Source organism: Ahaetulla prasina, chromosome 3 (genome assembly GCF_028640845.1).
Source record: "Ahaetulla prasina isolate Xishuangbanna chromosome 3, ASM2864084v1, whole genome shotgun sequence".
Taxonomy (NCBI): domain Eukaryota; kingdom Metazoa; phylum Chordata; class Lepidosauria; order Squamata; family Colubridae; genus Ahaetulla; species Ahaetulla prasina.
Window position 1 is genome coordinate 11669274 of NC_080541.1, and position 12136 is coordinate 11681409.

The following is a 12136-nucleotide window of genomic DNA, read 5'->3' on the forward strand; positions in this document are numbered from 1 at the left end:
TTTATTTATTTATTTATTTTATTTTATTTGCATTTATATCCCGCCCTTCTCCGAAGACTCAGGGCGGCTTACACTGTGTTAAGCAATAACAATAAGTTAGTCAGGGCTGTCTCCACAAATTCCTTCCTACTCCCCCAAAAATAAATTAGCTAATTATTAGCGCCACTGCCTTCAGCTAGGATGGGAAAGTGATGATTTTTTCCCCTCCTTTTTAAAAAAGGAAACATCCTCAACTTAAGACAATTGAGGCCCCAAATTTCTACAGCTAATTATAACAACTGTGAAGTGACTTTTACCCCATTCTACCACCTTTCTTCCCCTCCCTTCTTAAGTTATCCACTACAGTTGTTAAATTAGGAACATGGCTGTTAAGTGAATCCAGCTTCCCCCATTGGACTTTCCTTGTCAGAAGGTTGCAAAAGGTGACCACGTGATCCTGGGACACCGCATCCATCATAAATACATGCCAGTGACCAATTTGAATTTTGATCATGTGAGTATGGAGATGCTGCAACAATTGTCAAGTGTGAAAAATGCAAGAACGCATGGTTTCTATAAAGAACCAACAGAACTAGACCAGACATTACTAAAGGTAAAGATAAAGGTTCCCCTCGCACATATGTGCTAGTCGTTCCCGACTCTAGGGGGCGGTGCTCATCTCTGTTTCAAAGCCAAAGAGCCAGCGCTGTCCGAAGACATCTCTGTGGTCATGTGGCCGGCATGACTCAACACCAAAGGCGCACGGAACGCTGTTACCTTCCCACCAAAGGTGGTCCCTATTTTTCTACTTGCATTTCTTACATGCTTTCGAACTGCTAGGTTGGCAGAAGCTGGGACAAGTAACGGGAGCTTATCCTGTTACGCGGCACTAAGGATTTGAAGCCCCTGTTTCAAAGTCCCTGAGCCACCACGTCTTTTATTATTACTAGGGACAGATTAATTGTGAAATTAATTAATTATAAAATTATAAAAATTAATATTCAAAATATTAAAAATTAAAAATTAATTAAAAAATTTACAGCCACTTCTTGAGTATTAAACTGGAAGAAGAGCAAGTGAAAAAAACGATCAGTTTCTTTCCCATAGTTTCTAAAACATCTTATCATAACCAAAGCTAAAAACTTTGGTTATTCAATAGAACTAGACAAATCGCAGAAATTGTGGGATAGAAATTGTAAATTAACAAAGTCAACGGCCTATAAGGAAAACCTATACAATTTTTTTTACAGATGGCATTTACCACCAGCGACGTTAGCAAAGATGTTTGAAAACTTGTCAGCTAAACGTTGGAAGTGTAACCAGACACCAGGTTCATTTTATCATATATGGTGGACATGCCCAAAGAAAAAAAAATACTAGACTAAAATACGTACTTGGTTAGAAAAAATGATAAAACAGATTTGAAACCAGAAATATTTCTGCTGGGGATACTAACAGAACAATATAATAAAGGGAATACATATTTAATTCTGCATGTAGCAACGGCAGCAAGAATAGTGTTTGCAAAACAATGGAATAATGACGACGTCCCCATAGATGAAAGTGCAATAAAAAATATTAGAATCTGCTGAGATGGATACTGTCTTTCTCCAAAAATAAGACCCTGTCTTATATTTCTTTGAACCCTGAAATAAGCGCTTGGCCTTATTGCCATGCGCTCAAAAGCCCGATTGGGCTTATTATCAGAGGATATCTTATTTTGGGGAAAACATGGTAAATTGACACTTAAAAGAAAAGGAAGAAACAGAATACTTAACATGGGAGATATCTTACCAATGATTAACTAACAAAAACAGAAGTTAGTATTTAAAAAGAATTCAAAGAGATAATAAAAATTTGTATTGAAAATGTAAGATGGACAAACTGTTTTATTTTTATGATTAATATTGGTATATTTATTAAGATTACTAGTATAATTACGGCTATTGTACTTTTACTCAAAATTAATTATGCCCAGAAAACATATTATTAATTAATTATACAAAATTAATTATGCCCAGACAACAGGTCAATAGTAGCAACTGTGAGAGGCATTTTGGAGTCCTAATGGACAACCATTTAGATATGAGCCAGCAGTGTGCAGCAGCTGCCAAAAAAGCCAACACAGTTCTGGGCTGCATAAACAGAGGGATAGAATCAAGATCACATAAAATGTTAATACCACTTTATAATGCCTTGGTAAGGCCACACTTGGAATATTGCATTCAATTTTGGTCGCCACGATTAAAAAAGATGTAGAGTCTAGAAAGAGTGCAGAGAAGAGCAACAAAGATGATTACGGGACTGGAGGCTAAAACATATGAAGAACGGCTGCAGGAACTGGGTATGTCTAGTTTAATGAAAAGAAGGACTAGGGATGACATGATAGCAGTGTTCCAATATCTCAGGGGTTGCCACAAAGAAGAGGGAGTCAAACTATTCTCCAAAGCACCTGAGGGTAGAAGAAGCAGCAATGGGTGGAAACTAATCAAGGAGAGAAGCAACCCAGAACTAAGAAGAAATTTCCTGACAGTGAGAACAATTAACCACTGGAACAGCTTGCCTCCAGAAGTTGTGAATGCTCCAACATTGGAAATTTTTAAGATGATGTTGGATAACCATTTCTCTGAAGTGGTGCAGGGTCTCCTGCCTGAGTAGGGGGTTGGACTAGAAGACCTCCAAGGTCCCTTCCAACTGTTGTTGCTGTTATTATTATTATTACACGCGGTTCGGATACACATGGCTTTTTTTTTTTTTTGTTTCTAAAGACAAAATGTACTACAGGTATCTGAAATTTCCAGAGGTTTCTTGCTTGGAACTTTTTAAAACAGCAAATTTCCTTTCTCAGTTCACACTCCACAAAAGGCTTCAATGCAGAAGACGCACAAAAGCCAAAGCTAATTAAAACTCCTTTCCTGGGGAGCCATTTCGACGGAGGCCCACAATTTCCACGTCTGAACTGAACAACTTTCTGGGAACAAAGCTCGGCTGCTTTGCACACAGAAACCTTGCAGTGCCAGAAGGGGGATGAGATCTCAGGCTCATTCTCTCCCCCCACCCCCTTTGCTTTCTCAACTAGAGCACGCAAAAACTTGGAACGTTTCCCCTGAGCCTTCTGTGATCAGGAAAACAAAGTTGCCTGCTTAAAAATTCAAACATATTTTGTAATTGATGCTGAAGAAGCCTTCCAGATTTGACGCCGTTCACAGGACATCATCTGCCATGTGGAGCTGAGAAAAAAAATAAAAATAAAAAAAAATGTGCCTCTCACTTTTAACATAACACGGCTTTATTGGGGAACAGACCTGCTTTCAAAGGAGAGAAAGCAGATGCCTCATTAAAATTCACTCTTACCTCCATCATAGTTACTTTTCCTTGTGAAAGTCAAGCAATCCCGTAGTTCCGAGCAGTAGATTTTAAAAGACGTCTTCACGTCTGTTCGCAGGCCGACAGGAATACATTTTTATGACCTCAACGTGATGGATATCCTTGAGACAGATATATTACAGCTGGAAGCAGCTTCACTTACATAGTGCAATGTTTCAAATGGGAGGCTTTCTCTTTTTTTTTTTGTTCTTTCCAAGAATAATGAATGTAGAGCTGCAGTTGGTTTTCAGTCCTTCAATGTCGTAGCTCATTCCCCGCTCCAGTGTTTCATATCAACTCCCAGAATTCCCCAGCCAGGATCCACCCACCTTAAAGGTATCAAGGTTGGGAAACACTGCTACATGCAATCTCTTCCTCCTCTTCCTTGTGTGTCTAACCACACTTGGCCAAATAAACTAGGAGGAGACTCTCTACCATTCCAGGTAAGCAGCTGTCCAAAATCTCTTCTTAAAAACCAACTGTCAGGGCTCCGACGTATGCCCTAATTAACTCATGAACCTCAAGCAAGTTTCAAAAGAAATCCTGTTGTTTATTAGGAGAAAAATGTCGGCAGCTTTCCAAGTGTAGTCAATTCTGCCTCAGGTAATTTACCGCTCAACTATGACCCTATCTCCCGCCCCCCTCAGGCTGTGTCATAAATCACATTCTCCAAGGAGGCACTTTCCCAGGCTGTAGAAACCACGCCTCACAAACTGGCTCTGGTAATTTGAGATCCAACTTTTGAGGAAGGTATGTGTGGAATGTGGCTGCTGAATTGTTCCTTCAGTTCTCTCCCCCCTCCTTCTACCCATGGCAACTTGAGAGCAGACTAAAAATGCTTTGCGAGTTGACACCAAAAACATCCCCAACTTCTGAAGGCAAGTCATCCCACTGGTTAATTGTTCTCACTGTCAGGAGATTTCTCCATAGTTCCAGGTTGCTTGTCTCCTTGGTTAGTTTTCATCCATTGTTTCTTGTCCGCCCTCAGGTGCTTTGGAGAATAGATTGACTCCCTCCCACATCTTTGTAGGAGCCCCTCAAATATCGGAAAACTGCTATCATGTCTACTCTAGTCCTTCCTTTCACTAGATGTACCCAATTCCTGAAACCATTCTTCATACATTTTATCTTCCAGTCCCTTAATTATCTTTGTTGCTCTTCTCTGCACTCTTTCTGGAGTCTCAACATCTTTTTACAATATGGTGCCCAAAACTGGATGCGGTATTCTAGGTGTGGTCTTACTAAGGTTTTATAAAGTCTTATATATAAATACTGTATACCATATATAGTATGTAACTTCTTTCTCAGATTTGTGAGTCGAAGAGATATTTCTGATGGTCAACAATAAGCAAAATTGGATTAGGACATGTTGGGATGGTCCTAAACTCAAACATGCCATGTCCAAGTCCAAATCTCTCTGTGTGTGTGTATAGAGGTGGGGGGGGGGAGAGGGAGAGCGAGTGCACACTGTGGTTGGAATGCAGTATTGCAGGCAAACTCACTGTCAGGAGTTCGATCCTGACCAACTCAAAGTTGACTCAGCCTTCCATCCATGGATAAAGCGAGGACCCAGATTGTTGGAGGTGATATGCTGACTCTGTAAATTGCTTAAAGAGGGCTGTAAAGCATTGTGAAGCTAATCCAGTTTTGCCCTCTGCTGACCTTCAGAAATATCTCTTCGACTTACAAATCTGAGAAAAAAGTTACATACTATGGCTCACCTTTAAGCACTCAATCTTCCCCTTAGCAGAAACAAGAGAAAATTGAGTAGTATTCAATTGATATAGCACTTAAGGCTGCATTGAAAAATGGCATCAAATAATTAGTTGTGAAATTTTTATTCCATTTCCTGCCGAGTTGGAAGGCTACTCCTAACTTGTAAATTCAGGATACATCCATAGAGAGAAAAGGTTGCCTTTACCAGCAACAATAGCTCGGCATACGTGAGAGTGCTTAAAACGTATTTATTTGGGTGTGACTGGCAATGTACTGCTGATTCATATAAAATTCAGAGAAACGGAAGCCCGACGGTTAATAACAGAGTACAAGTTTTTGAAATCTCAATGCTACCGTTTCAAGATGCAATGCGGGGCCTTCAGACTTCAATGATCCAATTACATCCACTTTAAAGATCCAAGAAGAATGTTGCTGCGTGCCTTCGCAACAATGCAGCATCATTTGTCCTGTGATTGATAACTGCAGAGCACCACAAGCACAGCTTGGGTGCTTTCAAGCTCTGGAAAGAGGCGCTACAGCTTTCCCTAAGCAAAAAAGAATTTCTCGGCAATACACTTTTTTAGTCGTTGCCGTTTCCTTTCTTATTGGACTCAGGAGTTCAATTCAGTCCGTGGCTTGAGAACATCGTCAGAATTCGAGCGTTTCAAGTCAAGGCACTCCTGCCAGAAAAGTCATAACAAGCCACTCAATTTTGGGAGGAAGAGGGGGAGGTAGGCTGTAACAACAGTAAAAGAGAAATGGCAACCCCACCCCCCCAAAAAAAGGACAAATGATGAAAATAATGTGTAGGAACTCTGGAGATTTGACCAATGACGTCATGCATTCCAAAAGCAAAGGGCATTCTTTGCACGTAAAATTCAGAAGTCTTACTTTAGGTGCCTTTCTTTTAATTTTGATTCACAACCACATTGGATCTGACCCCCTAAACTCCTCAAATTATCTCCGGCGGTGGGGAGGGGGAGAATGAGTCTGCCTATCAAGATCAGGTGGACCGGTTGCTTTCGTGGTGTGGAGACAATAACTTGGTCCTTAACACCAGTAAGACCAAGGAGCTTATAGTGGACTATAGAAGGAATAGCTCAGACATCGAGCCCTTGCTTATCAATGGAGACTGAGTGGAGAAAGTGGCTAGTTTTAAGTTTCTGGGTGTTATCATAAAAGAGGATCTGAGCTGGGGCGCTCACATTGCAGCCCTGGTCAGAAGGACCCAGCAGAGATTACACTACCTGAGACTTCTCAGGAAACAACAACTGAATGAAAAACTGCTGGTGACCTTCTATCGCTGCACCATAGAGAGTATTTTAACTTACTGCACCTGTGCATGGTTTGCCAATTGCACAGTGGCAGATGGGACAGCGCTCCAGAGGGTTAATGTCACTGCCCAGAGGATCATTGGTTGCCTTCTCCCCTCTTTGGAAGAGCTTTATAGTTCCCGCTGCCTTAAGAAAGTTAAAAACATTCCTAAAGATCCATCTCATCCTGGGCACCCTTTTTTTTTTGAACTATTACCATCTGGCAGACGGTACAGGATAATAAAAACAAGACCAAATAGGCTGAAAAACAGCTTCGTGCCCGGGGCAGTAACTATATTGAATTCTACGGTGTAGTGCAATATTAATGCAATGTCGGTTTTCAATTCAATTGTATAGAATGTGAACGATGTGTGTTTGTGTTTTATTTTTATAATTATAATGTACACTGAAGATGGCATTTAATTTCGTTGTACAAGGTGCAATGACAATAAAGTAAACTAAATTAAATTAGCTGGCAGCTTCATTCAAAGATGTGGTGGCAAACCTACCCATAATTAGTAAGTGCGCTACCGTGGGAACATAAAATTTCCTTGAGGTATTGATAAGAAGAGAATATTTGTAGCTCAGGGTTCTGCAAGAAACGTCTGCAAGAAACTGTGGGGGTCCTTCGTTCTCTTTCATCTTGTTTTCTTGCAGACATTTCATTACCTAACCAGTTACCGTCATCAGTGCTAGAAAGGAGTGGGGTTTGTTCTCTGTTTATATACGAGTGACTTGCCCTGACAGTGTTGGTGAACCTAGTGTGGCTGAATCACAAAAACTCCCAGACAGGGCAAGTTGCTTGTATATAAACAGAAAGCAACCCCTTCCTTTCTAACACTGATGATGTTGTGACCCAGGTTCCTGGACTCGGACTCCTGGACTCGGATGATTCAGAAAGTGAGGGAGAAGACCTGGCAAGGCCTGCTTCTCCTGGGCCCTCTCGCTCCCTGGCACCCACCCAAAGGGAGGAGGAGGGGCCGGCAAGGCCTGATTCTCCTGGGCCTTCTTCTGATTTGGCAATGCCCCAAGAACAGTTTTGGCTTGATGCAAGACTGCGCAGACGTGACCAGCGCGCGCAGCAGAGGAGGCGTTGGGACAAAGCCAATGAATGATGAGTCATGCAGTGACATCTACAGACACTATAAAAGCAGTAGGCGGAACTTCCTGGCTTTTTGTCTTGGACAAAGCAGTGAATTTGCGCGGGCAAACTGTATCAATGGAGGGAAGAATATATTTGTGAGTAACTCTGGCCTTATCTATAATTTCCTAGTTATCTCCAGAGATTTGGCAGGCCCGTGGGTAGACGTGGCCAGAACATTTATCTATGTAAATAAATTAGAAAAGAAGGCCTTTGACTGACTCTTTGTTGGGAGTATTGGGGGAGGGAAACAGAACAGATGATGTTACCTAGTTGGGTAATGAAACATCTGCAAGAAAACAACCAAGCTACTGAAACATCTCCAAAGCTCACTCAGGGAGCATCAAGGACCCTTGAGGATCACATGTTGTAGTTTTCTCAGTTTTTCTTCCCATCCTTCTCTCCTCAACCTTACGCCGAAGTGGGTCTGTCTTGATAATTCCAAAACTATAATGTTTGCTTTAGAGAGACGGATAAGAAATGGGGATAAAAGCGATCTTTCCTGGGAAACAAAATCCTTTCTCTTTCTGGTCACATCTTCTTGAGTTTTAGTAACAAACTTCATTCTCTGCCATGTTAACTCTCTCTGCAGCATCTGTCACTGCCATGAATGGCTGATCATAAGTATCTTGGTAGTGATCTGAGCGCTATTAAGCAGATGGTAGCGCTAAATCCAAATGATGTAGTATATCTCCCTGGTGGACTCTGTTTCTATACTCCGCCATTATTCCATAATTCCTCTGTGATGAATCTTATGTATGCTAGAGAACATTAAATAGTGGGCTGACATCAGCAACAGAATTATCAGCAATGGTTTGCATTTGGCCCTATTCTTGCCTCTGCAAAGGCCAGTATGGGAGATGGCAAAAAAACCCACAAGGCTCGCAGCCCAGTGGCCTAATTTTGTGCACAGCAAGGCTACACATACTAGGACTGCTTATATGTACTGTGTGACAAAAATAAATAAATAAAATAAAAAATAAATAAACTGTTTACAAAATGCATTTAAAACAGAATTTGTGAGCTATGCCTGTTACAATTCCAGTTTTCCATTTGTTTCTCTGTTCAAAAAGAGGCCTGTGAAAATATTTGCAGATCCCTCGCATCCTGGACATAAACTGTTTCAACTCCTACCCTCAAAACGACGCTGTAGAGCACTGCACACCAGAACAACTAGACACAAGAACAGTTTTTTCTCGAAGGCCATCACTCTGCCAAACAAATAATTCCCTCAACACTGTCAAACTATTTACTAAATCTGCACTACTATTAATCTTCTCATCGTTCCCATCATCAATCTCCTTCCATTTATGACTGTATAACTGTAACTTTGTTGCTTGTATCTCTACAATTTATCTTTATATTGATTGTTTCCTGATTGCTTATTTGTAGCCTATGACTATCATTAAGTGTTGTACCTTATGATTCTTGATGAACGTATCTTTTCTTTTATGTACATTGAGAGCATATACACCAAGGCAAATTCCTTGTATGTCCAATCACACTTGGCCAATAAAAAAATTCCATTCCATTCCATTCTATACACAGAAAGATTTTATAATGGAATTGTTCTGGACCAATCAAAATAACAAATTCTTCAGTCTTTGACACTAAAATTAGTGGGATGGTAGTTCAAGACGACTTATAATGGAGTTCCCACAATGCTATCTTACATCATGTGTAGCCCAAAGATTAACATTAAAGAGTTACATGGAAGAAGTGCAAAGATCAACCAGCCGGTTCCTTTAAAACAGGGGTCTCCAACCTTAACAACTTTAAGACTTGTGGACTTCAACTCCCAGAGTTCCTCAGCCAGCTTTTAAAGAATAAAAACGCAGCAAGTTACAAAGGGAAGCTTTCAAGAAATGATAGTTTAAAGCAGGGGTATCAAACTCACGTCGTCACATGATGTATCACAACTCTCCCCTCTTTGCTAAACCGGGCATGGGCGTGGCTACTGCGTGACGCATCTGCAAGATTGACAGCCCTGGTTTAAAACATCTAGCTACCTTCATTTACAAATATCCAGCCGTTTTATGTCTTTAATTTGAGGGATCAACATATATAGTTTGAGTATTAAACAGGTTCTCCCAAAACAAATTAAGTTCAGAGTTGTACAGTCTTCAACATCTACACCACTATTTTTGGGGATCTAGTTAATTGTGGCTTTCTTTTTGTGCATTGACTGGTCTCAATTAAAGTTATGCAAACTGATGTTAGTTTCCTCTGAGCACTTCTGCCCACGTCATAGTTCTCTATAGTCAGTGGAATTGAGTGAATTTTGCCAGCACAAACACCAGTAGATCTTATATCCCTGCAGTCAGTTGTCAAAAGTAATTCCTATAAATAAATAAATCCATTTATTTATCCAGCCATCTCTCTATCCTGCTACAGTATCTGTGAATTACAATGCATTGAATTCACTTCAGAAGAACAAGAAGAATGGTTAGGCAGTACCTGCTGAAATTTGCTTCCACTTTGTAAGATAATCCCCTAAATCATTTTAAGTCTTCACAATTACATTTTAGCTCAGCATTTTAAAGAAATTCCTTCAATGGCATTTAAAAGCTTACCACACCTGAAATACTGTTCTACTGCTTCAATGCATATGCGTATAAAACCTATATACTGCCTGGCACAAACTGTATGCAAAGATAGCAATAAATAAAAAATATGTAATTGTCGAGGGCATTTTGAAAGAGGGTAGCACTATTTTGTTATTAGTAAAAGTGCTTCTATGCCATTTCTCACATGAGAAAACCCCCGAAGTCATTTTCAATCACCATAAAATTATCCCAAAATAAAACCAAGGGAAGTAGAAGGAAAATAAGGTAAACGTTAAATAAAAACAAGGCACGAGGACAGCAGTAAAAATATAGAATTGAAATCGTTAATAATTAATCATTAGAGGAGCAATGAGAGGCGGGGTTATAATTAAGACATCCATGTGCTGAGTTAGCCCCACACGGAGGTGAGGTCAACCGTGAATATCGGCATTATTGCAAGAAAGCTCATATCGCTAGCAGGTCAGAGGAAAGGAGAGCAGAACCTCTTCTAAGACCACAGGCACTGTAGGCCAACATAATTGGACTTTCTGAGGGCACAAAGCCATCATACCCAGATACCTACACGCTATTTTACTCCAACGTGAACATGGCCCTTCATTTCTACAATTTAAGAGTTGACATCATGAAAAGGCAAAGGATGCCCTTTGGATAGGCACCGTGTCCTGAACTCTCCCCAAATGCTTTGGAGCAGGGGTTTCAAACTCAATTTCACTGAGGGCTGCATCAGGGTTGTGTTTAACCGTGGTGGGGGGGTCAATGTCACTCGTGTCGGGGGGGGGGGCGTGCCTGTGGTGGCCCGAGCACTTTGCCAGTGATAATGGGATCCTGAGCTCGCTTTTCGGCTGCCACGGCCTCCTGCAACCCTCTGCCAGTGAAAATGGAGCTTGGGAGGACCGCCCATGGCCCTTCCAAGCTCCATTTTTGCTGGCAGAGGCACTATGGGCCGGTTGTTCGCTCTTTACAGGGTGGTCCCGCGGGCCAGATCTAAGTCCGGATCCAGCCTCCGGGCCTTGAGTTTGACACCCCTGCTTTGGAGGGATCATGTTTTTTCCCTACCCCAAAAACACCATTAGCTCTCTTGACCTCTTCAACGGAAGAAACGATCTTTCAACCCAGCCACCTACAGCTGAAACTTCTAACCCTGTTAATTCTAGCTAAGGGCCTGAGATGCATTGTTTTCCTTACCTTTGTGCCGAAGTGTTATAGCTGTTATCATAGGAATCGTAGCTCTGTTCATCATACGAAGTGCCGTATCCATCATCATATTCCTGTAAAGAAACGCCCACATAAAGGCAGCATTACAATTCAAGAGTTATACCAGAACATCACTTTGTCTTTCTGAAAAAAATAAAAATAAATCACTCTTTCCTTGAAACCTAAATTCACAGAGAGATGCTGGCGAGACTGATTAACTACTCAGTAAAAGTCAGCCCATGTTTAATTCAGTGGTCTCAAAAGAAAGAAAATGGAACGGCTGATCCCATGGCAAGCAAAGTCTTAAGAACATCTGATAGGGGAACATGGGAAGCTATGAATCAAAGAATTACTTCATCTTTACTAATGGTCAAATTAACGGCACTGGACAAGGGAAAATAAACAAGAAGAGGGAGAAAAATTAAGCTAAACGGATGTCTATGGACATTCTCAGTCCTCCCAGTAATGGCTGCCCCAAAGGTGCTTTTTTCTAGAGACAACTGGACTTTCTGGTTTTTCCTTGAAGACGTTCCGCTTCTCATCCAAGAAGCTTCTTCAGTTCTGAACTGAAGAAGCTTCTTCAATGAGAAGTGAAACATCTCCAAGGAAAAACCAGAAAGTCCAGTTGCAACACTGCAAGATTTTAAATCCAGATCAATTCCTTTTCTTCAGGATGATAGAATGAGCAAAGAAACAACCGAGTCACCAATCAAGATCCATTTTAGCCAGCATTTTGAATGGCAAAATAGCATCCAAGCCACTAAATAAATTAAACCAGAAACCAAAGTTAAGGCTTGGAGATTCACCAAGACACTCAAAACATGCTCTAAAAATAATTGGACTGGACTTTTTCTAGAAGG

At 40.9% G+C, this 12136-nt stretch overlaps 1 protein-coding gene across 1 annotated transcript in view; it reads right to left on the minus strand.

Annotated features, from left to right (window-relative positions):
* The window catches only part of KHDRBS3 (KH RNA binding domain containing, signal transduction associated 3), a 146382-nt gene that overhangs the window by 17993 nt on the left and 116253 nt on the right, over positions 1-12136 (minus strand). Inside the window, exon 7 of the mRNA XM_058175601.1 lies at positions 11268-11350. Within this exon, the coding sequence (XP_058031584.1) occupies positions 11268-11350 (83 nt within the window). The remainder of the gene's footprint in view (positions 1-11267; positions 11351-12136) is intronic.